Consider the following 27,504-nt stretch of genomic DNA (forward strand, 5'->3'; position numbering starts at 1 on the left):
ATTCTAAAAACGCAATAAATGTGTTCTTAAGACAAATAGTGAGGTTGGACATACTAGAGATGTACTAGAGTAGATCATACTAGAGAAGCTGAACATTCGGGTTAAACATCTAGCTGAAATTTACCAAGAGGCATTTTGAATTTACTGATTTACCAAGAAGAATTCAGAAATTATGTGTGTGTGTGTGTGTGTGTGTGTATGTATTCTGGTGCAGTAGAGTTGTAAGCTAAATTTTGATATTTTTAATCTTATTTAAAAATTTAAAACTATATTTTAGAAGAATTTATATATATATAAATTTATTTATTTGGCTGCATTGGGTTTTTGTTGCTGCACGCAGGCTTTCTCTAGTTGGTGATGAGCATGGGCTACCCTTCATTGTGGTGCACAGGCTTCTCATTGTGGTGACTTCTCTTTTTGCAGAAAACAGGTCTAGGTGCACAGGCTTCAGTAGTTGTGGCACGTGGGCTCAGTAGGTGTGGCTCGCCGGCTCTAGAGCGTGGGCTCAGTAGTTGTGGCACATGGGCTTAGTTGCTCCGCGGCATGTGGGATCTTCCCGGACCAGGGCTCGAACCTGTGTCCTCTGCATTGGCAGGTGGATTCTTAACCACTGTGCCACCAGGGAAGTCCTAAATATATTATTTTGAGTTCAGTTATTAATGTGGATTATAGGTTCACATGCAATTATAAAAAATACAAAGAAATTCTGTGTACCTTTCATTCAGTTTCTTCCAGTGGTACCAGTTTGTATAACTTTAGTACAATTTCACAACCAAGAGAATAGCATTGATACAATTCACTGACCAAGTTTACTTGCACTCACGTGTTTGTGTGTGTGTTCTGTGTGGGTTACCACCACCACATTACAAGCTACAGAATAGTTTTATCATAAGGATCCCCTATGTTACCCTTTCTTGCCTCAGCCACCTCCCCTCTTACCATTCTCCTCACCTCTGGCAAACAATAATCTGTTCTCTATATAATTTTATCATTTGGGAATGTTATATAAACAGAGTCATATAGCATATGATCTTTTGATGTTAGCTTTTTTTTTAAGTAATTTAATTTATTTTTGGCTACGTTGGGCCTCCGTTGCTGTGCGTGGGCTTTTTCTAGTTGTGGGGAGCGGGGGCTACTCTGCATTGTGGTGCGTGGGCTTCTTATTGCAGTGGCTTCTCTTTTTGCAGAGCACGGGCTCTAGGTGCGTGGGCTTCAGTAGGTGTGGCTCGCGGGCTCTAGAGCGCAGGCTCAGTAGTTGTGGCACACGGGCTTAGTTGCTCCACGGCATGTGGGATCTTCCTGGACCAGGGGTCAAACCCGTGTGCCCTGCATTGACAGGCAGATTCTTAACCACTGCCACCAGGGAAGTCCTGATGTTAGCTTTTTTTATTCAGCATAATTTTTAATATTTTTCTGATTATAAAAGTCATAGGGAATTAACTAAATAACTATTAAAAGTAATTGCAAATGAGATGGACATATACTTGACATACAGAAGTCAATATCTTTCTTATTCACCAGTAATAATCAGTTAAAAAAGGGCATAGGAAAAAAGAAATTCTGTTCACAATGACAACAAAACTGTAAATACCCAGAAATAAATTTAACAAAAATTTAAAATTGTAAAACTTAAGATCACAAAAGAAGGTGGGAAGATACATTATAAAAATTGTTGTATCTATAATTTCAGTGTAATGTCAATCAAAATTTCAGCACCATTTTTTGAAAAACTTGACAAACTGTTCTAAACATAGTATGCATTTGAAGGAAGAAAATGCTTAAGAATAGCTGGGACATTTATGAAAGAGAAAAGTGAAAAGGACTTGCCCTACCAAAATAATAATTAAGCACTATGAAATTGGTGAACACGCAGATCACTGGATCAAAATAGAGTCCAGAAACCAGTCCACACATATATGAAAATTTAGTTTTTGATACAGGTGGTCTTTCAAATCAGTGAGATGAGTCAATAATAAATGACATTAGGAAAATTGGACATGTGTTTGAAAAAAATTGTGAGACCCACTCCCTTACATTATACATAAAAGTAAAGCCCAGATGAAAACTAAATGTAAAGAACAGACCTATAAAAGTATTAGGGGAAAATGAGACTGTATAATCTTGGCATGGGGAAGATCTTAAGCAAAGCACAAACCCAGAATCCATAAAAGAAACAATAGATACCTGATTTTGTAAAAACAAAAACCTTTGTGCCCATCAGCAGATAAATGGATAAACAAAAATGTGGTATATACATATAATGGATATAGTGGAATATTATTCTGCCTTAAAAAGGAAGGAAATTCTGACATGTTAAAATGTGGATGGGGAGGGTGGGCGGGAGACGCCAGAGGGAGGAGATACGGGGATATTTGTATATGTATGGCTGGTTCACTTTGTTATACAGCAGAAACTAACACCATTGTAGAGCAATTATACTCGAATAAAGATGTTAAAAAAAATGTGGATGAACCTTGAGGACATAAGCTCAGTGAAATAAAACAGTCACAAAAAGACAAATACTGTATGATTCCACTTATATGAGGTACGTAGCATAGTCAAATTCATAGAGACAAAGTAGAATGATGGTTGTCAGGGGCTGAAGGGAAGGGAGATGGAGAGTTCTTAATTAATGGATAGAGTTTCAGTTTTGTGAATGAAAATGTTCTGGGGATTGGTTGCACAACCATGTGAATGAACATAACACTGCTGAACTGTACACTTTAATATGGTAAATTTTACATAATGTGTACTTTACCACAATTTAAAAAGAAAACTTCTGTATGATAAAAGTACAGTAAGCAAAGGTTAAAGGGCAGGTCGCAAAATGGAAGAAAACACTTGCAAATTAATAAAGAATTAATATTCATAATATATAAATAGCTTCTATTAATAAAACTATTCAAATTGAAGAATGTGTCTAGGACTTGAACAGGTAATTCATAGGTGAAATAGGCAAAGATAATTCATTTATGAAATGTGAAATACGAAAGAAATACAAATTAAAAGTAGTACATTTTATCTACCGTATTGCCAGGAATTAAAAGAGTCATTAAGTGTGTAGCAAACCAAGCTTGTACATTTTTAGTGAAAATGTAAATTGATTATGCTTTTTTGAAAAGCAACTTGAAATTATCAAAATATAATACACTCAAATCCTTTGATTTTGCAATTCTACTTCCAGGAATCTAGCCTGAAGAGGTATTTGCACATATGCAGAATAGTATCTGCTCGAAGACAGTTATTACAGCATTATTTGTAAGAGCAAAAATTTTGGGGGAAAAACCTAAATGTCCACTAACAGGGAAATAGTTAAATTATGATAGTGTGGAATATTGGGGGGTTTCTTTTTTAATTTATTTTTGGCTGCGTTGGGTCTTCATTGCTGCGCATGGGCTTTCCGTAGTTGCGGTGAGCGGGGGCTACTCTTCCTTGCGGTGCGCAGGCTTCTCATTGCAGTGGCTTCTCTTTTTGCAGAACACGGGCTCTAGGCACTCGGGCTTCAGTAGTTGTGGCACGCGGGCTCTGTAGTTGTGGCTCACGGGCTCTAGAGCGCAGGCTCAGTAGCTGTGTTGCACCGGCTTAGTTGCTCCGCGGCACGTGGGATCTTCCCGGACCCGGGCTCGAACCCGTGTCCCCTGCATTGGCAGGCAGATCTTTAATCACTGCGCCACAAGGGAAGTCCCTGGTTTTGTTTTTAATCTAGTTATATAGCTTTAAAGTGGAAAGAATGGACTTCCCTGGTCCAGGGAGGATGGGAGGGAGGCTCAAGAGGGAGGGGATATGGGGATATATGTATATGTATAGCTGATTCACTTAGTTGTACAACAGAAACTAACACAACGTTGTAAAACAATTATACTCCAATAAAGATATAAAAAACAATCTACAAAGTATATAAGTGGCAAATAATACAAAACATAGGTAAATAAAACCCAACTATATATGCACATATATGAATATCGGTTCATACAAACAACATGCAACTGGTACTCTTTAAATTGAATCAGTAGACTCTTAAAGAGAGCATAATCATGTATAATTTTAAAAAATTATACATGGTGAAAGTTATTTTAAAAATTAGAAACATGTGAAAAAGAGAAAGAAGCAGCAAAAAATAATTATCCACAGTTCGTCATCCAGACTCAGCAAGTGTCAGTCTCTTTCCTAGTTTCTTTTTTTTCTCTACAATTATTTTATATAGTGGAAATACTAGTCTTTCTGAATAGTCTGAATAAGAAGAATTTTCTGAAATAACTATTTAGGATAAATATAATTCATACCTTTTTTTTGTTCTTTAAACAGTTTTTTTCCACTAACAGAAGGTAATATGCATACCATTCAAAGTCTCTGTCCATTTTTGTCAAAAGAAGACAAGAAAGAATTCATTGCTCAATGTATACCTGCCCTTTTGGCCTGGACCAAGGAAGATGTTTGCAGTATTAATGGTTAGTTGCTTGGTAATAAATATTTCACTAATTATTGCTTGAGATGAAAGAAGTGTTTCTTAATATCTAAATCCAAATCTAGCAGAGATGAATTATAGTTAATTTTTTTCCTAGTTTATACTTTTGCTATATAACAAGTTGACTCAGTAGGACGAGTGTCATTGGAGAGTGGCTGTTACCATTTTGCAGGTCAGAAATGCTGCTGCCTTACGGGAAGATTCATAACCACAGATATCCTCTAATCATTTCTTTTCCATGTATAGCTTATTTTAGCTGTGCGTCATCTCTCCCTAGTCAACCAGTGATTGAACTTACAAAGGCAAAAGAGGGAACAGCTTTTGTTATGTTTTAAACTTTTCGGACATTCTGTACTCTATTAGTTCATTTGCTTATTAATTTAACAAGCACTTACTGACCCTGGCTATGTGGCAGTTCCTTTTGTAGAGAAGGTAGACATAAAGTTGTATGATAACTGACGTAGCAAAAAGATGTCATATGTGTGGAAGTGCAGAAAAGGAGTTTTCCACTTTGCTTTGAGGTGTTCTGGCTATTTCACAAAGAGAAATATTTCAATGGAGTGATGAAAGATAGTTTTCCGTATGGACATGACTGGGAAAGGTATTCCAGGTACACAAAAACATAGGAGAATGTAGATAGTTCATTTTGGTTGGCATTTAAGGTAGAAAGTTGGGGACAGAGCTGTTAGGGTTCACAAGAATATGGATTTTTGAAGAACAGATCATAAAGGCCTAGTTTTGTCAGTTATGGAGTTTGGACTTTAAGTGGTAGGAGGTAAGGAGCTATTGGCCCAAGTTAGATAGGAAGGTAGTAAGACTATCACATTTACGTTAGAAAGATTATTTTGACAACTGTGTGAAGGGTGAATGTGAGAGAAGAGAGATTAGGGGCAGAAGACTAGGTAGAGAGCTATGGGAATAATCATGATGAGAGATAAGAGAGCTTGAATCAAGGCACAGATGGAAAAGAGATGGAAATGAAAGATGCAGGAAGTAGAATTGATGGGGTTCTGTGATTATATTTCTGGATTGGGTATATGGAAGTACCTTTAGGCCTTATAGGAAACCCTATAGGAGACTTGAGTATTGGAAGGAGCATGGGGAAGGAGTATACAGGGAGCTAATGTTGAGTTTCAGACACATTAGGTTAAGGGGTCTTTGGAATAAATACTAAAATGGAGATTGTCAGTAAGCAATAGACTATTGGCTGGATGGAAATACTGCTTTCAAAGTTCATGTCATGTAGGTGATAGTATAACCTGTAAATGAGTATGAGCTTGTTTAGGGAGAGTGAAGAGTGAAAAGAACATCAAGGGAACACCAGTACATAGATTTAATAGGTATGTGGATGGAGGCACATTTGAGAATAAGGACTAAAGATAAAAAAAGATAAGCAAAAGCAGAGTTTTAGGTAATATTCATCACCCGTTAAATGCCACAGTTCAGCCATTGGCTTTGGCATTGTTGGAATGAATAGTGGTGAGAAAATGGGAGCAGATAGTCTGTTCTGCGTGTTTGGCAGAAAGGGACGTTGAAAGAGGTGAAAGCTGGAGATGAACACAAGGTCAAAGGGGAAATACATGTTGTGGGGACGGAGGGGGAATAGAAAATAGAGACGGAATAACTGATGATAGCTCCCACTGAGAAGGTGAGAGGGGAGGGCATGTAGGGCTGGATCTAGAGCAGTTAGAAGATACCAACCACGTATAGGTGGAGACAAGATAAGGAGAGGTGTAGGATGGACGCACATGTAGGTATAGAGGGGGTTGGGAACTTCATGGCTTCATGTCTCTTTAGGTCATTTAATAGGTAAAAACTGGATTGTAGATTTTAAGAAGGGTAGGGAAAGTTTGAAATAGTGGAAGAAGAATATGTCCATCAAAGAACATAATGAAACAGAATTGCCTTGATAGCACAAAGGGCCAGCCGGTGTCAAAAATAAACTTTTGTGGCATTAAGCTTTACCGTTGAGCTCCCTTATGTAGTTAAACTGTGGGATTAGGTTGGGATTTGCAGTTCTGGAACAGGGATACAGTTGAACTTACTGTGCATGGAAGAGAGGATTACCTGATGGAGGTGTAGGTTATTTCTCCAGCACGGGTTATAACTGAAGGATGGCAGAGAGGGGGAAGGGGCAGGAGACAGGACCGCGGTGCCACACAATTATGTGCTGTTCGCACAGACCAGAGGTGCCCAGCTGTGCAGAGGCCAACAGGAAGGGGAATGTTTTTAAGATTTGACAGTCAATTTTGCTCTTCCAGCCAAAGTGACAAAACAGAATTAGCTAAGAAATGCTTTTCAGTTATTAGAAAATCAGTTGTTTCTGATTGAACTTGAGCCTCTTCTATTTTGTCAGGAAGATTTTTTAAAAAAATTCTTCCTCAGCCTTCAAAGGAAGATTACGTTGTTATTAATTAATTAATTTTTGCTTTTTTCCTTGGTTCCCATTTACCTGCAGGATAAAAACCTAAGTCCTTAGTTTGGCCTATAAGACATTTTACAATCTTACTGCAACTGATTTCTCCGGTTTTACCTCTTTTGCTTCCATCCTGGACCCTGACCACGCTAAATTCTCATGAATTTTGAACACTATACTTTCTTACAACTTTGTGCCTTAGCATTCCTTGGAGTGTCCCTTTTCTAGGCTTGCAGACTTTGATCTTTTGATAAATCCCAGTTCACACACCAACTTTAGGAAGCCTCTTCTGACTCAAATCTGATTTCCTGTTCTGGGCTCTCAGTTTGTGTCCATATTATATTCTAATTTGTTTTTAAGTCTGCCAATACTGCTGGATGAGTCCCTTCAGAGACTGGATTTTGTTCAGCTTTCTCTCCCCAGCATCTAACAGTGTACCTTGTATTCACTCATTTATTTGTTCTTCTTCATTTAGTCAGTCAAAATAAATGTCTCTGGATCTCAAGCATCATGCTAGGGGGACATAGGCTAGTGGTAAGTAAAACAGACAAGGTTCCTGCTTTCACGGAGCTTACTTTCTAATTAAGATAATAAATAAGTAAACATGTACAGCTAGGGAATAAGGTCAATAATATTTTAACAACCTTGTATGGTGATGGATGGTAACTGGTCTTACTGCAGTGGTGATCATTTTATAATGTATAAAAATATCAGAAAAGCTATGTTGTATACCTGAAACTAATATAACATTATTAATTTTAATAATAAAAAAGTAGAGCTCCTCCCCCCAAAATAAATAAATAAACAAACAAGTAAACATTAGTGCTATAAAGGCAACAAATAAGGGATATTAGAGAAATGAGGAGGTGCATACTTTGTATACTTGGGAATTTCAGTGTGGAGGCAGTATTTAAGCTGAGAGTTGAAGGATAAGGAGCAACCAGGGATACTAAAGAGTAGGGAACCCTTAAGAACTTTCCAGACATAGCAGATGCTTACTGAGTGAATGTATGAATTATGAAATAGGATGTTCTATCTTCCAACTTTATTTAACTTAGCACTCTATCTAGGGTTTGTTTGTTTTTTCAGAGGTAGGTATGCTGAATAAGTACTATACTTAAGAAAACAAAAAAGTAGCATAGGTTAGTTTAATGCACAGTATCATTTACTTGCTTCCCAGCTTCCCCTCCACACTTTCTTTTCTGCACTGGGTGTGGAGACAGGGTCCCTGCCCTGTGGAGTTTATAAGCTCATTTGTTGACTCTTTCATGTAAGCCCTAATTTTCAGGGTTCTTAACCTGGACACTTCTGAAGAAAGTTTTTAACCTATCTCAAAGTAGACTTTCTTTTTTATAGTAGCAATACAATTTAAAACATTTTTAATTTTTTATTTTGCTTTAGGAGGTTTTGGACATCTCGCCATTTTCAATTCTTGTCTGCAAACCAAAAGCATAGATGATGGAGAGCTATTACATGGTATATTAAAAATTCTGATAACCTGGAAGAAAGATCATGAAGATATTTTTCTTTTCAGTTGGTAGGTAATACTTTATACAGTTTTTTCCCCTCTATTTATGATGTGGACTGAGATTATGTATCTTATAGTCACAGTTTTGTAGAGCAATAAGATGGTAGACATTTCAGTCAGTCTATTGTAAATATATGAGATTTAAATGTTTCCAATTGAATGTCTATATAATTCTTCAGTGTTTTGTTTTGTTTTTGTCTTTATCACAGTAATCTGTCAGAAGTAAGTCCAGAGATACTCGGTGTAAATATAGAAATAATCCGGTTCCTTTCCCTATTTCTGAAATACTGCTCATCTCCTTTGGCAGAGAGTGAATGGGACTTCATCATGTGCTCCATGTTGGCTTGGTTGGAGGTAAATTAACCTGCTGGGTCATCACAGCTACTGGGTCTTCGTGCATATCTGTGTACCAGAACTATTCGCTAATCTCCTTCAAGTAATGATTGTAGTTAGCTCCTTTGCAAATGTTTAAACACTTTATAGATATGTTCCACACCAGCTACTACTTGACAGATCAGTAAAATGATTGAGGTTTAATGTCTGACAAAATCATTCAGTAACAAATCTGCTAATTGCTTTTAAAATGTTCTCTCCGTTAGCTCATCCTGGTATAATATTTGCAGTACAGCCCATTAAGGTTTTATCTTTTCATGACAAGTTTTTAGGTCTTTTGGTTCTAATTAAATTATTCTTAAAATGTACTGTTTCAGTATTGCCAGAGTAATGCATTAAAGATTAAGCAAATTCAGAGGGAATTAGTGTTCTTTTTATGACCCAAAGCAACCAGATGTGTAATACTTATGGGCTGTCACATAGCAAGTCAGTCAGAGTTGAATTTGTCTGAATCTCTGCTTTGCCTGCTGTCAGCTGTGTGGCTTAGAGTATTAAAGTTTACCTAGTTGAGCCTCAGTTTCCTTATTTTAGAATAGTTTAACAATACCCAATTACTAGGGCTCCTATAGGGATCCTGAGAAGATTATAAATGTGCTTTTAATGTACTCAACTTGGTAAATGGTAATTGATAATATTTTCTTTCATAGTTTTAGAAATAAAAAATATTTTAGAATAAATGGATTGATTCTACCGATAATTCCTAATATTTAGTTTTGAAACGAAGTTATTTTGATGTAAAATATATAAATGTCTTCTGAGACTATGCATTTCACCTGCTTCTTTTCAAGTTTAGAGAAATGAAAGGGACTTTTCTTTATTGCCTTGATTTGTAGTATTCTAGAAGTCTGCTTACTTATTTAATTTTTGTTTCTTCAGACAACAAATGAGAATCAGACATTGTATTCTGTTCCACTTGTACAACTGTTTGCCTGTGTCAGCTGTGATTTGACCTGTGAACTCAGTGCTTTTTTTGATTCCACAACTCTGGATACCACTGGCAGTCTTCCTGTAAATCTAATCAGTGAATGGAAAGAATTTTTTTCTCCAGGCATCCACAGTTTGCTCTTACCTCTTTTGGTGACTGTTACAGGCAAGTGAAAAAGGGAATAATAGTGAGATTCATTGAAAATGACTTGTTGAAAAGTTAAAAAAAAAAAAAAAACAACTCTGGATGTTTAAGTCACACAGTACAAAATAGTAAAAGAGCCAGAGAGAAAGCTTGGCATCTCAGAAGCATCGTATATGCTTCTGCTTTACAGACAAGAATTGAAAAATGGCAAGACAGCCGAAGACCATTGAAAATTAAAATAATACTAATTCAGATAAAAAGAATAGATTTTTTTAACTCACATGTCTTTTTTTTTTTTAAGGATGAGATAATAGAAGTCATTAAATAGTTGAGATTATCTGAAATATATATTCAGTTCATGTTTCTAGTTAGGACTGCTTTAATGTTTGTCAAGTTTTTATTTCATTTTCTTAAGTAACATTTGGTTGTCTGTGAATGGGTCAAGCTGTATTACTCACTTTGTTTTGGGGTATGAATATTTCTTTCCTTTTTGTCATCAGGAGAAAGCAAAGATACATCTGAAACATCATTTCAGAATGCAATGCTGAAGCCCATGTGTGAAACATTAACTTATATCCCAAAGGATCAGCTATTGAGTCAAAAACTCCCTGCAAGATTGGTTGCTGGCCAAAAAACAAACTTGCCAGAGTATCTCCAGACTTTGTTAAATACATTAGCCCCATTACTCCTTTACAGAGCTCGGCCTGTGCAAATTGCTGTTTATCACATGCTATACAAGTAAGAATTCTTTCAATTGAATCAGTGTCGTGGTGTTCTAAAAAAATGGAATATATATTTAGCTTTAACTTTTAGTCATTAAAAAAAGTCACAGTTAAAACAACAACAGAGTAAGCTTGACTATGCATTTTAATAACAGGGATGCCAAGTTTTTGATCTTTTAGGTCACTGTTCTCCATGCACAGTTTACATTTAGATAGTCCTGGCCATAATGGGTTATTTCAGAAAAAACTCAGTAAAAATACTCATTACAGAATAAGTATTGGTCTTTTTGCTTTTAAGCATGATTTAACAATGAACCATTTAATATAATTTAAATATTCTAACTTCCAGATTGATGCCTGAATTCCCACAATATGATCAGGATAATCTAAAGTCATACGGAGATGAAGAAGAAGAACCAGCCTTGTAAGTTTTTTTTAATACAAAGCTTCTTTGACTTACGGGGTTATATCCCAATAAAGTCATTGTAAGTTGAAAATTGTGTTGAGTCAAAAATGTATTTGAGGGCTTCCCTGGTGGTGCAGTGGTTAAGGATCTGCCTGCCAATGCAGGGGACACGGGTTCCAGCCCTGGTCCGGGAAGATCCCACATGCCGTGGAGCAACTAAGCCCGTGCACCACAATTACTGAGCCTGCGCTCTAGAGCCCGTGAGTCACAACTACTGAGCCCGTGTGCCTGGAGCCCGTGCTCCCCAACAAGAGAAGCCACCGCAATGAGAAGCCCACGCACCGCAGCAAAGAGTAGCCCCCACTTGCCGCAACTAGAGGAAGCCCACGCGCAGCAACGAAGACCCAACACAGCCGAAAATAAATTAATTGATTAATTAATCTTAAAAAATTCATTTGACACCCCTAACCTACCGAACATCAGCTTAACCTCACCTACTCAGCCTCAGAACACTTTACATGAGCCCACAGTTGGGCACAATCATCTAACACGGGGACTTCCCTGGTGGCGCAGTGGTTAAGAACCCACCTGCCAATGCAGGGGACACGGATTCAAGCCCTCGTCCTGGAAGATCCCACATGCCGCGGAGCAACTAAGCCCGTGCGCCACAACTGCTGAAGCCCGCGCGCCTAGAGCCCGTGCTCCACGAGAGAAGCCACTGCAGTGAGAAACCTGCGCACCGCATCGAAGAGTGTCCCCCGCTCACTGCAACTAGAGAAAGCCCGCACGCAGCAACGAAGACCCAAGGCAGCCAAAAAAAAAAAAAATCATCTAACACAGAGCCATCTTATAAAGTGTTAAATATCTCATGTAATTTATTGGATACAGAAAGTGAAAAGCGGGTAAGAATGGTTGTGAGCGTATTGGTTGTTAACCCGTGTGATCGCGTGGCTGACTGGGAGCTGCAGTTCGCCACCACTGCCCAGCATCATAAGAGAGTAGTGTACTGCATATCGCCAGCCTGGGAAATGACCAAAATTCTTAGTATGGTTTCTATTGATTGCTTATTGCTTTCACACTATTGCAAAGTTGAAAAATTGTAAGTCAAACCATCGTAAGTTGGGGACCATCTGTAGTTTGCTTTATTAAATTCTCATAATCCATCATAATGACTTTAGAAGACTGAGGCAATACAAAAGCTCTAAATTTAGAGTATATGTTCCTTCAGATCTTGTAAGTTTATCTGTGAGATACAAATGAAATTTAGAGTTCACCCAAAGAGATAGTTACTCTCTCTTCTTAATTGTTCCTAAATCATTTTCAGTTTGCTACTGTTTAGTAAAACTGTCTTTGGCCACATGGGAGCTGTGGAAAGAGTATATCAATTCAAAAATCCATTGTGCACCCCTTTGTGCAAAGTATTAATTAAACATTGAGGGGAGAATACAGTGTTAGGTAAACAGTATTTTTCTTAAAGAGTTTATAATCTAATTTAGATGATATTACCCTATAATAGAAGACAGTGTATGACAAGTGCTAAGAAAAAGGATGATGTTAGAGGGACACAACTGCTGTGCCAGGAAGAGAAGACATTCTCGTGAGGAAGAGACATTTATGCTGGACATTTCAGATTAGGGAGCACTTTAGTAGGGCAGGGAAAAGTTGTGTGAACACCATGTGCAAAGGCATTGAGGCATGAGTGTTCAGGAAATGCTTGGGGAATATTGAGTAGTTGCCATTTAACGTATTTTTTAATTGTCTAGATCTTCTTCCACTGGAATATAAGCTCTGTGCAGGCAGACATTTTTGTCTCTTGTTCCTGACTGTATTCACAGACCCAGGTTTTTTGGCCTAAAACAGTCATAAATAGTGCTCATTTGTTGAATAAAAGTATAAATGAATATGTGTGGAGTAGGCAAGGAGGGTAGAGTGGAAGATGAAGCTGGAAGGGTAATGAAGGGCCTTCAAAATGACATTTTCTAGGAATCGGGGCATTGTTTGGTAGAAGATGGGATACTACCAGCTGATTCTGGCAACAGTATAAAGCCTAAACTGTACGAAGAAGCAAGCAGAGGGGGACGCCATGCCAGAAGTCGTAGCAGTGCATGGAGGTTAGTGTAGAAAGTGGAGAGCTGTTGTTTGTAAAATCTAGTGACGGTTGGTATGGAATGGAAAAGGGTTGGTACATGAGATGGTGGTATTGAAGGTAAAAACTTAAGGGTAGAAGCTTAAAGAAGACTTGTTTATGGACTGGTAGTAGGAAGCCACAAGGGAAGAAAGATCACAGAGGTGAAAGGAGAGAACCAAGCTAGAATGTCAGAGAGAAGAGAGTTTGACAGGAGATGCACGCAAGTATTTCACTTTTTGAGAATCTTGTAAGCTCATCTGTAAGTGTTAATGAGTGCAGTACTTCCGTAAAGAAGAAAATTACTTCACGTTGTCATGAATTAATGTGAATGTTAAAATTTACTTCATTGAAGAAACATAGAGTCTTATGATCTTTTTACCCTTTATAGGATGATAAAGGACCTGATAGAATTTGTTAGCCCTAATCATTCCCCTGACTAGCCAAGGGACTTCAGACTAATAATTTAGCTTCTCTGGGTATCTGATTTTTTTTTTCATCTATAAAACAGAAGGTTGAAATATATGTTTTCTAAAAGGGTCTTTCCTTTAAGTGCTAACTTCTAGAGTTCATATTTTATAGCATATTTTATATATTTATAAATATAAAAATTATATTTTTATTTTTTTATATTTATAAATATGGAAATGTAGGTATATATTTATATAATACTTTATGTCTTTCAAATTCTGTAACTGCCTCTATGTGAATTAGGGGTCAAAACTGAATCTATAAAGGGGGACTTAAAATGTTTTTTGGAAAATAAAGATTTTTTTTAAAATGCTTGAAATTCGTACGTGCTGTCAATTTGTTAAGGGACAAGTTATGAAGAAAATTGTGGTGCTTAATCATTGATTCTTAGGTCACCACCAGCAGCACTGATGTCTCTTCTTAGCACTCAAGAAGACTTACTAGAAAATGTTTTGGGATGTATTCCTGTTGGACAGATAGTTACTATTAAGCCACTGAGTGAAGACTTCTGCTATGTTCTGGGATACCTCCTCACTTGGAAATTAATACTTACTTTCTTCAAAGCTGCTGCATCTCAGGTAAATAAAATGAGACGACTTTTGGCAGTTCTGTCCTATATGTATTTCTCTGTTACTGTCCTAAACCCTTTTCTTCCCCTCCTTTTGGAAAAAAAGGGGAAATGCCTCACATTTTAATCTAATCTTATCTGGCTAATTTCAGACATTCTGCTAAATTTATTTCTCTCTCTGCTTCCTCATCCTCCTACAGGTTTTTACACACACACACACACGCACACGCACACACACACACACACACACACAGTTTTTTTGCAAAAGTAATTAATCTCTGGAATGTGCTTAGATTAATTTTTTTTTCTAACTGAATGTAGCCACCAAGTCCTTTTATTGCAGGAAACCAGATTTCTATAATTTAATTTTGTGCTACCACAGTAAAGAGTTTCAAAAGAATCGGATCTTGCTATTCTTTTTCCTTTGGTCAACTTCTGACTCTTGTGGAGATGTCAATTACTACATCATTGGAAATTGCCTTACTTGAAAATCAGTGTTCAGAGAAAGATCTGTGAAATATTACCTTATATAATTCAGACTATTATTGCTAAATATAGAAAATATCCTATTGTAATTATTTTGACCAAATTATTTTAGCAGGCACTAGGTGTCTCTGTTGTCTCATGTTTAAGAAGGAAGTTGGAGAAATCTACTCCATTTTTAAAAATTCTTTTGACAGATTCCCACTTTTAAAAAGATTAACACATTGATTGAATTAGTTTAATAAAGTAGGTGGCTTCTTTGACAGGTTAATACAAAAAGACTTAATTATTACATATTTAAGGTGTGACTAAACATCTTGGCATTCATTTCCAATGTAATTTTTTAGAATCCTTAAGTTATAATTTATGTTGCTAATAACCCATACCTTGGTATAAATATAGAAACATAAGCACTTTTGCATTTTTTTAAGGGGAAAATCAAATCACAGAGGCAGCACTGATCTAGATGTTCAAATTATTTTATTTCTTTTCAGTCCTACCACTTATGTTTGTGATTTGAGCTAATTTTAATTCGCTGTATGATGTATTTCAAGAGCTCCTTGTTAAGCTTTTAAATTTGTTTCTTAAAATATTATTGGTCTCTAAAAAACTACAGCAAATTGAAGTTTTTATGTGTAAGAATTTCGTTCTCGTTATCGTATATTCAGAAATTAGGAATCTGGTCATGCCTCATCTTTCCCATTAGGCCAGAGTGGGGGAGGGGGAGGGGGCACAAAGCATTACAGCAGCATTTACTGAGCCTAGAAATTGAACTGAGCTGTCAACAGATAAACCAGCATAACCCAGTAAATAACACTAATTAGAGGAATCCTTAAAACAAACCGAAAAATTTTAAAAAACTTTGGTCCTTAATCTGAGTTGTTTTTAACGTTCTTCTTAAAACTAGTGAATCAGATTGCATTAGAAGCAAAGGTGTGTGTGTGTGCACGCACGCGCATGTGCACGCACCTGTGTGTATGTTTTTTATAGTTTTGTTGAGATATATTTCACATATCATCAAATTTATTTAAAGTGTACAGCTTGGTGTTTCTAGTGTATTCACAGAATTGTGCACCTATCACCACTATCTAAATTTAGAATAGTTTCAATATCCTTCCACCCCCCAAAAAAATCCCTTACCTATCTGCAGTCACTTCCCATTTCCTTTCAAACTCCCCAGCCACTGGCAACCACTAATCTATTTTCTGTCTCTATGGATTTGCCTACTGTGGACCTTTCACATATGTGGCCTTTTGTGTCTGGCTTATTTCATATGGCATAATGTTTTCAAGATTCATTCGTAGTATAGCATGTATCGGTATGGCATTACTTTTTATGCTTAAATAATATTGCGTTGTGTGACTATACCACATTTTGTTTATCCAGTCATCCAGTGGGCATTTAGGTTGTTTCCACTTTTTGCCTATTGTGAATAAAGCTGCTGTGAGCATTTGTGCATAAATTTTTTTGGTGTACATATATTTCTCATTTCTCTTGCGTTGTATACCTAAGAGTGTGATTGCTGGGTAATAGACATGTGTTTTTAAAAGCCCAATGCTATATGTATTAAGTTTTTTAAGAAATTCTACTTTGCTTCCAACTTTTTATTTTGAAAAATATTCGGATTTACAGAGAAGGTGGACAGCAGACATCATGATGCTTTACCAAAAGTATTTAAACATGTGTCTCCTAAGAACAAGACATGTTTCAACATAAATGTAATATAAATATTACACTCAAATTTGATTTCAATGCAGTAATATTATCTAATTTGTATTTAAATTTTCCCAGTTGTCAGATGTCCTTTATAGTTTTATTTCCTTCTCTATTGAGGTTTCAATCAAGGGTCATGTTTGCATTTGTCTGTCATATTTCTTTAGCTTATAATTCCTCTACTTTTCTTTGGTGTCATTCACCGGATCAGTTATTTTGTAGACTGTCTTCCAGTTTGGATTTGTCTGGCAGTTTCCTCAACATTAGATTCTGGTTGCTTTTCATCAAGAGTATTTACTGCACAGTGGTGATGTATTCTCAGTGCCTCACCTCAGGAGCACAGAATGTCATCTGTCCTTTTATTGGTGATGTTAAGTTTGGTTACTTGGTAAAGGTAGTGTCCTCCAGATTTCTTCATTGTAAAGGTTCTTTGATCATTTTTTTAAGAATCAGTTCCAAATACTATGGCTTGATCTTTGTATTTGACCATTCATAGTGTTCAGAAAATGGTATATTTGTACTATGAAGAAACATAGTGTAAGAAATAATTTTAAAACGGGTACAAATACCGAAGAGCTACAAGGTAAATGTTAATGAATGAAAACTACATTACTGAGGAACAAGTCTAAAGCACATGTCTCACATAGATACCTATAGTACACCCAACGGTGCCAAATTTTCCTGTTTTTTTAAAAAGAAACCAGAAAAAGAATCCATATTTTTTGTGAAATGTCCTGATTTATAAAACAACTAATGAGAAGACCCCAAGACATTTTGAAATACTAGTTTGTGCTGTCATAAAGGGATGCTGAAATGTTTGATATAGCATGAGGTCAGCCATAAAAATGGGATTCGTTTTAAACAGAATTTTGAAAGATTAGGGATTATGTTGCGGAAGGAACTTGTGGAAGATTTGGGAGGAGAGTGAGCAAATCGTCTCTGGGGAATGGTGAATAGATTTTTCTCAGCTCAGAGACTCCAAGTGGATGTGAACTTATCAACAGGGAGACAGTTTGAGAAAGATGTTAGAGGCATATGTCTGATAATGAGGGGATAGTGAAAACTTCTGCTAGTTTATGAGAAGCGGGAGCAGTGCCTTCAAATGACACAACTGGAAAGTAAAACTGTGGCATATATTTTATAGGACTCTTCCATGTCATTCTCAGTGTTCAAATGAATTCATTTTTGTATTGTGTTCTTGTACAGTCTGTTACACGTTAGTTTGTTCATATCTACTGATTTTCTTCATTTAATTGGGTTTCCTAACAAAAATTGTTTACTCTCCACCAGCTTCGAGCTCTGTATTCAATGTACCTTCGAAAAACAAAAAGCTTGAATAAATTGCTCTATCACCTGTTCAGGCTTATGCCAGAAAATCCGACCTTTGCAGAGACAGCTGTTGAGCTCTCCAATAAGGACCCTAAAACATTCTTTACAGAAGAACTCCAGTTGGGTATTAGAGGTCAGTATGATGTGTGTTTGTGTTCTTTCTTAGAGACTAGGTTCAGATCAGGTTATCCTGAGGGCATGGAGAATAATCCCAGATGTGTGTCCTGGCTATGAGAGTGTTGAAGTGCCAGGTTTTCCATATTTCTCTAAATAGGACATATAATTAGATTTTGTGCATAAGGTTGTTAAGAATTTAATTAATTTTTGAAGTTTACTTTGTTGAGACTATTATCTTTTACTAAGTAAACAAGTATTTGTTACGCAATATGTTTTGTAGGCCTGTAAATAAATAGTCTTCAGTTGGGGAAACAAAGATAAGTAAAATTTATTTTTCACTCCGGGAGCTCACATTTTAGCTGAAGGAATAGACATGCATGCATCTAGCTGGGCCGCAGTGTTCTAAGTGATTTCCTGAGAATAGGAATTTTTTAAATGCCTTGGAGATCTGAGGATGGGACTTTGTCTTGTGAGTACTGAGGTGGGATTCTAGAACTTTTGCATAACACATCAGTGAGCTCTGGGAAAAGTAAAGGAGGCCAGACTCTTTTTCATAATTTATAAGAAAAAGAATCTTTATAATTCTTCCTCCTCTTTGAAGTGTGTGTGTTTCACTGTATTTGTGATCTTTCATGTGAAATAAAGAGTGCTATTTCTAAGCAGATTTTTCAGTGTCATTCAGGATTTTCATTATTTTTACAATTCTAATTGTTCATTTTGAATGTGTGAGAAAAAGCTAATACTCGAGTTCTGGTTTCTTTGGTATGTTTGTTTTATGAGCACTAGTGTTAAGGAATTGAAAATGATTTTCTAAGAAAATACTAATATTAGTCTGTTATTCTATGTAAGAAATATATGTTACTAACTAAGAATTTGTTTTTTCCTCAGATACCTCAACTCTTCCATACCATATTCCACATTTGGCTTGTTCAGTCTATCACATGACATTAAAAGACTTGCCCGCCATGGTTAGGCTGTGGTGGAATAGTAGTGAGAAGCGTGTTTTCAATATTGTAGATAGATTTACAAGCAAGTATGTTAGCAGTGTTCTTTCTTTTCAAGAAATATCTTCTGTGCAAACAAGTACACAGCTATTTAATGGCATGACGGTTAGTATTGTCTTGGATTTTTTCTAGAAAAGTTGTTTCAGTATTGGTTATGTCTATCTGTTGTAGTGAGTATCATCACAATTGTAACTCTTGGTTCAGAATTTACAGAAATTGTCCACTTTATTTTCGGATTATTGGATATCAGATCTCAGTGCATAGGTTAAAATGATATTATAATTTTATTTACCCCCACCAAATAGTTCTTGGACATTCATTAGTTAATTCAAAATATATATTGGAATGCTTACAGATGCCAGGCACTGTGTGCCAGTCACCTGCAAAATGAACAGTTTAGAAGGGTCAGATTCCTGTCCTGTAATAACATACAGTCTAATAAAGGGAAAAGAGCGATACTGATAATGGTTTTTTTGCATTGGAAACTGGAAAGTGGCACATTAAGAGGAATAATGCTCTGCGGTCAGAGTGGGAAAAGTTCATCTGGCTGAGGGGATTAGGTGAGACTTTATGGAGGAATTTTACTTTGAGATAGGCAGGATTTTCTTATGGGGAAAAGCATTTAATATAGAGAAAACAGTGTGGTAAAAGCAAAAAGCTTGAAGATGGGAATGTAATTTCTGTGATGGCCTAAGAAATGATGAATAGCCCAGTATTCATATGGAGTAGGATTCATGAAGGTAAATAGAGAACAAACTGCTTCTATGATGAATTGGGGACATACTGGGAAAGGCCTCAAGTAACAGTCTAAAATATTTGGGCCTATGTAGCCACTGAAATTTTTCTTTTCTTTTTTTTTCTTTTTTTTTTCTGTCTGTGTCGCGTGACTTATGGACCTTAGTTCCCTAACCAGGGATTGAACCCGTGCCCTCAACAGTGAAAGTGTGGAGTCCTAACCACTGGACCACCAGGGAATTCTCTGAAATTTTGCTTTCGGGGCAGTGACACTGTCAGAGTTATAATCTGTGAAATTTCTGTGACTGAAGTCTTATAACATGGGCTGTTGGCATGGAGCTTGGGTTCAGGTGAATAGTTAGGGAGACTCGTAATGTGTAGACATTATGAGGAGGGCCCAGGGAAGGCAGTATCAGTGAGAATAGTCCTTAAAGGGGGAGGGGATGTGAGAAATTTTATGGTGATTTATCCAAACTTGCAACTAGTTAATATCTGGAATGTGGTAGAAGGAGAATTTTAAGAAGATGCTACGGTTTTTAGCGTGGAAATAGGAAAGCCAGAGGAATAAATCTTTAAAGGATGATAATTTGTGTTTTATGTTGAGTTTGCAATGCTAGTAAGAAAATCAAGATCAGGTATAAATATTCTGGCAGTTGCTGGTTGGCTCTAAAGCTCAGGAGAATTCTGTGGTAGAGAAAGACTTGAAAAACATCTAAATAGAAGTGATATTTGATATGTTAGCTTTGGAAAAGAAAGAATAATAATAACCCATTCTGTTATTGGTCTATGCAAAAACTATGATGTGACAAGCCTAATATACTAAAACATACTTTTTAATGAGTAGTGCATTTCTTTTTGAAACATCTTTGAATGTCATAACATCACTATAAAACATTTCAGGTATTTGAACCTATTTATTAAACATCTCATGTCAGATAAGTGAACACTGTTTACCTGTGTTTTGTTTGAATGAGGACTGGCTGCTAGCAGTCAACCTGTCAAGATGGTTTTTGAATGAAAGGGAAGAAAAGAAATTTGGCAAAAAAAATATTACCTTCCATGTGTTGCAGGTTAAAGCTCGAGCTACTACTCGAGAAGTCATGGCCACTTATACTATTGAAGATATAGTTATTGAACTTATAATACAGCTGCCTTCAAATTATCCATTGGGTTCAATAACAGTAGAAAGTGGGAAAAGAGTTGGAGTAGCTGTTCAGCAGTGGCGAAACTGGATGCTGCAGCTAAGCACTTACCTTACCCATCAAGTAAGTGTCTGTGTACACATTTGGCTTTCTAAACTAGAGAAAGATTGCTGATTTACTATTTGAAAGGGCAATAAAACAAAAATATATCTCTTCTGCTTAAGTAGAAATAGATACTGTATTTTGTTAGATAAACAGATACATGCCTAAATGATTTGAATCTGCCAAGCTGGTGGGGTTTTTTTTGTTTTTTTCCCGCTGCTTTGGGTCTTCCTTGCTGCGCACGAGCTTTCTCTAGTTGCAGTGAGTGGGCTCTATTCTTTGTTGTGGTGCGCGGGCTTCTCATTGTGGTGGCTTCTCTTGTTTCGGAGCACGGGCTCTAGGTGCGTGGGCTTCAGTAGTTGCAGCACGTGGGCCCTAGAGCATGCAGGCTTCCATAGTTTGTGGCACATGGGCTCAGTATTTGTGGCACATGGGCTCAGTAGTTGTGGCACACGGGCTTAGCTGCTCTGCGGCATGTGGGATCTTCCCAGACCAGGGATCAAACCCATGTCCCCTGCATTGGCAGGTGGATTCTTAACCACTGTGCCACCAGGGAGGTCCCCTGCCAAGCTGTTTTAATTTTTCAGACTCTACAGCTTTTTCTCTTCTGGTGTTTGAGAAGAATTGACTTCACTTCATTGACATTGTAGATGATACAGAACAATGCATGGTATTAAAGTTTGAGAGGGAATCATTTTGTGAGACATGGGACAGATGAATGTCTTCTGAGCTACTTTACTTTAACATTTCAACTTTCCTTCTGTGGTTAGAGAAATCCCAGTACTTTCAAAGACCTTTGCCTTTTAAACAAATTGTAAGTTTCTAGTTTTGTTTGCACATTGTCATGTATCTCAAACATTCTACAGTAAAGAAAAATTATTTTAAAACAAGTATATTCACCAATATTGTAGAGCTGGAACAAATCAGCATTTGAGTAGGTGAGATAGTTAATTTCATCATTTTTAGTTAAAAGTTAGGAGAGCTGATCCAAATGATTTAATTATTTAAAAAGTTTCATCAAACAATAAGCTAAGACTATAAAACTTGAAAATTGGGGCAGGAGCCTTTCTTTCAAGTCTGCCTTTAATGTAGAAAAATTACATCTGGTTCCTAAAACCTGGGAGGTCATTTTAAAAACGAGTATTCTTAAAACTTAGAATCGTGAATATAGCCAAGCAGATTCTCTTCTCTCCAAATTATAATACAACTTTAAAATTTGTGAAACTGAATAAAAATAATACTGGTGGTCTTCAGTGTGTATTGACTTTATTTATCTATTTTTCTTGTTAACAGAATGGCAGTATTATGGAAGGCTTAGCATTATGGAAAAATAATGTAGACAAACGTTTTGAGGGTGTTGAAGATTGTATGATTTGTTTCTCAGTCATTCATGGTTTCAACTATTCTCTTCCCAAAAAAGCCTGTAGAACATGCAAGAAAAAGTTCCATTCAGCCTGCTTGGTAAGCTAAAGAGAAATTAACTTATTTATATCTTATATATAATATATATATATGATATCTAACCTTGGAAAACAGTAGATGTTAAACTCTTAATTGTGGTTAATGGGAGACATATTAAAAATGATTTTTCAAAATTTGTGAAAGATAGTTAGTAATTTACTGAGACTGGTGGCATCAAAGCCCTTTAATAAGTGGATGTTTCTAAAATAGCTCTCGGCACTCAAAAAATAGATGGTCTTGTAAGATCTACACCGTAAAGGAGACTGAAAATATTGGAACTGAGAGCCATCTGGCATCAGAGCTTTTTGCTCTTTTTAAACAGCGTATTGGAAAGAAAGCCACCCTATGTTCAGTTCCTTCACAGGAGGTCTTCCTCACACATCTTCGTGGTTGTGTGCATGAGCCTAGGTGGAAAGCGTCACAGTGTGGCCTTTGGAAGGAATACTGAGTTGTGTTGATTTTGGGGATGAGCGGAGGGGAGCAAACATTTCAGTATTCTCCCTTGTCTTTATCATTTGAAGGTAACTTTAGATGTGTATGTAAAATGGCAATTTTAAAAGTTTTTAACATTTAAATACGCTTTTCTTTTTCAGTACAAATGGTTTACGTCTAGCAACAAATCCACTTGTCCTCTCTGTCGTGAGACCTTTTTCTGAGATTTTTTTCTTTTCCCCATTGGAATTGATCCCTGAAGTAAATCAAGCAAAGGCAGTGGATTTGGATTCATCTTGAAGTGTTGATGTGAGAAGGCCAGTGAGCATTCTTTCAAATAGGACCTTCTCTGGAAAATTATTTTGGTTAATGTAATGATCCTAAAATCAGGTTTACTTACCTTTAGATTGCTTTGTAAATGTTCGGAAACCTTTTCTTTTACATAAGAATATTACATACTGGAGAGAAAATATTTATATTAATAGTTTAATCTCTTTGTACATTTAAAAATAAACAGGGAAAAACCCTAAATTACAGAACTGGAATTTGTGAAAGCGTTCTACAACTGTATTATACTGATAAACCCATTCAGTTTGTTGATCTATGTTCTAGAACAGTCTGAGTGAGGTAAATGAATTGAGAGGGTTGATTTACATTTACAGATATTTTAAGACTTATTTATTAGTTATGACAACAAAATTAATTAGTATTCTGATATTTATAGATTATTTTAATGATAAATGACATTAAGCTATTAATATAGCTTATCTTAAGCTATTTAAAGCATGCTCTGAAATCCTATATAAAAGAATATAAACTGAACTTTAAGGTGCCTCCATTTGTAAAGGGTTATGAAATTCAGAAAATTAAATTCACAACACGGACCTTTTACTGTAGAAGAAGAATTTCCTTGTACTAGTGAAATTTGAATTGCAGACTTGTCAGTGAATTTAGTACTCAGTTGGAATGAGTCTCCAGAGGGTGAGAATTTGAGAGAAACAGGAGTTAGATTATTTTATTCGTGAAGCAGAGTGGTAGTTATTCCTCTATCAAGAGCAAAGAAATAAATGAGTTATTTCTGAAACTTAAGTGGTGGAAAAAACAAAAAATATAAAAATGTAGTAGGAGCCTTTCAATTTTGTAAGCAAATTTTGCTATTCTTACGGGTCAAAGTTACACTAAGTTAGAGAGTTGCGGGGAGGTGATTTTTTCTAGCCTTCCGAAGTACAAGTTAAGAATTTTAATACCAAGTAAAATTCAGTTTAACAGGCTGAAATGGGGTAGGTGAAAACCTGCCTTTTGCCACAGCACTATTGCCCTTAAAAATCGTGCCCAAAATATAAAAGTGTGGAAGTTTGGAACTTGGAATAATTTTATTGCAGTCTTCCATCACATGGGAAATATTAGCATCTTTACTAGCAAGGTTACTTGAAGAATCAGCTAATCATCTCTGTTGCAAATGTTTAATTGGCAAAAAGCAACTCATGTTAAATAAAATTACTGCTTACCATCAACTGGGTAAAATGGTTATTATTGAAATAGTATGAATGTGGTCAGAGTATCGTAGTGGAGAGTGAAGTATTACGTGTGAGTTAAAGATCTCGAGTTGTATTTGTAGACGCAGTGTCCGGCCCAGTTTTGTCTGTCTCCTAAATTTTTCTCTGTAGTATTTATTATCTTATAGTCTTGAGGCTCAAGGAGTCAGTAAGTGAAGTACAGATAGCAAAATGCTACTACCTCTTCTTAACCCCTTTCTTAAAATATTCTCTCTTTTTCTGTGTCTCTCTCTGACATGGTAAACCCAAAGGATTGTGTTACTCCTCTGTGAAAATTACACACTTTTCCTTTAAAAATTGTTTTATAGTAAGACTTTGTTTATAACTTTTCCAGGATTGGTGCATCTTGATTTCTGACCCAAACCCCAAGTAGAAAAGAAAAGGGAATAATGGAGCATTGTTTTTCCACATTATTATTTAGGGCATCAGGTTCTTGGTGAAACAGTATAATTAAGTGGGATACCTACTCTTCATACTTAGGACTCTTAGCACATTTCTTTGAGACTTGTAAATATAAATGTAAAGCTTGTTATTGTTTATATGCTAAAGAAAAAGCTTTCCAAAATAAGACTGAAATTCAGAATATCACATTAATTAAAGTTTATTTATATATCTTTGTTAACTCGAGAGCATCCCTTAAAATTCTAGCATAAGGACATTTTAAAATTGCATGAGATTCAAAGCTCATTAGGAAAATTATTAATTTAAAACCCTAATGTAAATTGCAAATTTTAGAATTTATTTTTAACTCATATTTATCACATGCTGTAATGTATGTACATAAGTTCTGTGGCTTAAAATAATTAATATTATTACTTGACAAGTTTTTGTGGTGTGAATACTTAATGTTATTATTTGACTGTTATACCATATGTGCCCATTAAAATTCTTTTTAATTGCAAAATACTTCAAATATACATAATAATAATAATATAAATGCCCTTGTACTCTTCATAAACTATTTTGCCATATATGCTTCTGATTTTTAAAGAAATAAAATGTTACTCTTTTGTACTCTTCCCTGAGGCCATCTCCTCCTTCCCTCCATAGAGCTAACCCACTATTCTGAAGTTGGTGTGACTCCTTTCTACTTAAGATTTTATACTTTACCATGTGTTTACATCCATAAATAATATATAGCAGCTTTTTAAAAGTTTATGATAGCCTATCACAAGTGCTCTTTTGTAATTTGCTTTCTCGTTCAACATAACTGCTGTTTAGTATCATTATATCAGTTTGCTTACCATTTCCCTCACTAATGGTCATGTCAATTGTTACTGTTTGCCATTTTGAACCGTGCTGCAAGTGTACATTCTTGATAATATATTCTCATGCAAATGAAATGTGCTAGATATTCTGGACATATGCACCCACATGAATTTAAGGTGGTAGATACTCTATGATTTTAGATGTATGCTCTGTGACTTTAGATGTTGTCAAGTTGCTCTCCAAAGTGGTGTGCAAGTTTGCACTCCCAGTGGTAGTGTAAGAGAATTCTGGTTTTCCTAAGTCATCACTAAAACACTTAGTCTCACCACTTTTTTTTTTTTTTTTTTTTGTGGTATGCGGGCCTCTCACTGTTGCGGCCTCTCCCGCCGCGGAGCACAGGCTCCGGACGCGCAGGCCCATCGGTCATGGCTCACGGGCCCAGCCGGGCCCAGCCGCTCCGCGGCACGTGGGATCCTCCCGGACCGGGGCACGAACCCGCGTCCCCTGCATCGGCAGGCGGACTCCCAACCACTGCGCCACCAGGGAAGCCCTCACCACTTTTGAAGTTTTCCAGTCAGAGATGTGAGATAGTAGCTGTTTGTTTTAGTTTATATTTCCCTGGCTACCATGAATCTTAGCTTTATTCCATATATTTATTGGTCATTATTTTGTGAATATATTATCTATGTGCCTATTTTTCTCATGGATTTTATATATTATTATTTTGATCCTAATGCTGTATCTCTTACAGGGATTCTTCAAGTAGGTGCCTTGACTTTAACATGGTCTGTAGCTGTCTTTAATTATACAGAATTTTTCAGTTAAATTGATCATTCTTTTCCTTTACGCTTGAGCTTTTTCTGTGTTAGGTTTAAAAAATTGGTTCCTTCCCTGAGGCTTAAAAAAATTCTTTTATACATATTTTGTTCTAAAAGTTATGAATTTCGAAATATACCGAATTCACCTGAAACTAAATTTTGTGACTGTTGTAAGGTAGAAGTCCTGCCCCATATTGATAGCCAGTTTTCATAATATTATTTGTTAAATAGTCCACCCATTGCCCATTGACTCTGTAGTGCCTCCTCTCTTATATTACCGAATCTTGTATGTGTATTGGTTTCTGGCCTCTGTATTCTATTCCATTGGTCTATTTATCTGTGTTAATTCTACACAAATTTTTTTTAATTTAAAAAACTGCTTTATAATTAATCTTGAAGAGTAGACGAGTAGTCTTTTACTCTTGCTCTCCTTTAAGACTTTTCTTGGATAGTCATATCCTCTGCATCCAAGAACTCCCTTTCCTTCTGCTTGTTTCCTATCATGGCCAATTTGTCCTTACTACAATGAGTTGTCTTATGAAAGATTTTGGCAGGTGTCCATCCTAGGTTTTATCTGGTGGAACTTAGGAGGCTCTTTGGGCTTCACCAGATTTTATACTTTAGGTTTTAAAGTCCAGTTATTCTGTTTGCTTGTTTGGTTTTCAAAAGTAGAGGCCAAAATTTTGTGTATTTATGGTGGAATCCTTGAACCTCCCCATGAATTTTTCTTTCTGTTTTGTAAAAGTTCCTTGCAAAAAGGACTTTGGACTGAGCAGAGTGTTTGGCATGTGGGTCAGCTATTTCCAATTAAAGTCTTTTTTTTTTTTAATCTGTGGTTTTCTTTTTAAGGACAGCAAGTTCTTTGTGTAGCACCAAGGCATCAAATAATTTGTATATTTGTTGTCCAGATTTTATAGGGGTACCTGAGGAGGTTAAGAAACTTCAGTTTCCGTGGCATTCCAAATTGATGTGCTATTTCAAAAAAGTAGCTACAGTATATCGATTTACTCTTTTATTTTTAGTAATGTGATGTACCCTATAGAAGACCATAAGTTGGACCACTTGAGCCTATCTGGTTAAGTCCTGGATACTATTATATAGCCAGATAACATTCATTCTTTAAGATAAGACCCATTAACGATCGACATCTGTAGGAACTTAGTAGTGGAGTATTCAAAATTTCTGTTCTGGGCACGGACTTCTTGAACTGCAGAATCATAATCGTGGGAATTTCTTTTAT

The 27,504-nt window shown here is 36.3% G+C and overlaps 1 protein-coding gene across 2 annotated transcripts in view; it reads left to right on the forward strand.

Moving 5' to 3' along the window:
* Nucleotides 1–25,251, forward strand: part of LTN1 (listerin E3 ubiquitin protein ligase 1) — a 64,826-nt gene extending 39,575 nt beyond the window's left edge. For both annotated transcript variants that reach the window (XM_030880963.2, XM_060297878.1), the window contains 12 exons: nucleotides 4,306–4,448; nucleotides 8,283–8,418; nucleotides 8,619–8,763; nucleotides 9,679–9,892; nucleotides 10,372–10,609; nucleotides 10,943–11,017; nucleotides 13,987–14,173; nucleotides 17,650–17,821; nucleotides 18,694–18,914; nucleotides 20,615–20,809; nucleotides 22,082–22,249; nucleotides 22,843–25,251. In XM_030880963.2, coding sequence (XP_030736823.2) covers nucleotides 4,306–4,448; nucleotides 8,283–8,418; nucleotides 8,619–8,763; nucleotides 9,679–9,892; nucleotides 10,372–10,609; nucleotides 10,943–11,017; nucleotides 13,987–14,173; nucleotides 17,650–17,821; nucleotides 18,694–18,914; nucleotides 20,615–20,809; nucleotides 22,082–22,249; nucleotides 22,843–22,905 — 1,957 coding nt within the window. In that variant the 3' untranslated portion in view covers nucleotides 22,906–25,251. The remainder of the gene's footprint in view (nucleotides 1–4,305; nucleotides 4,449–8,282; nucleotides 8,419–8,618; nucleotides 8,764–9,678; nucleotides 9,893–10,371; nucleotides 10,610–10,942; nucleotides 11,018–13,986; nucleotides 14,174–17,649; nucleotides 17,822–18,693; nucleotides 18,915–20,614; nucleotides 20,810–22,081; nucleotides 22,250–22,842) is intronic.
* Nucleotides 25,252–27,504: the final 2,253 nt, after the last annotated feature.

The sequence above is a fragment of the Globicephala melas genome, chromosome 4 (assembly GCF_963455315.2).
Source record: "Globicephala melas chromosome 4, mGloMel1.2, whole genome shotgun sequence".
Classification (NCBI taxonomy): Eukaryota; Metazoa; Chordata; class Mammalia; order Artiodactyla; family Delphinidae; genus Globicephala; species Globicephala melas.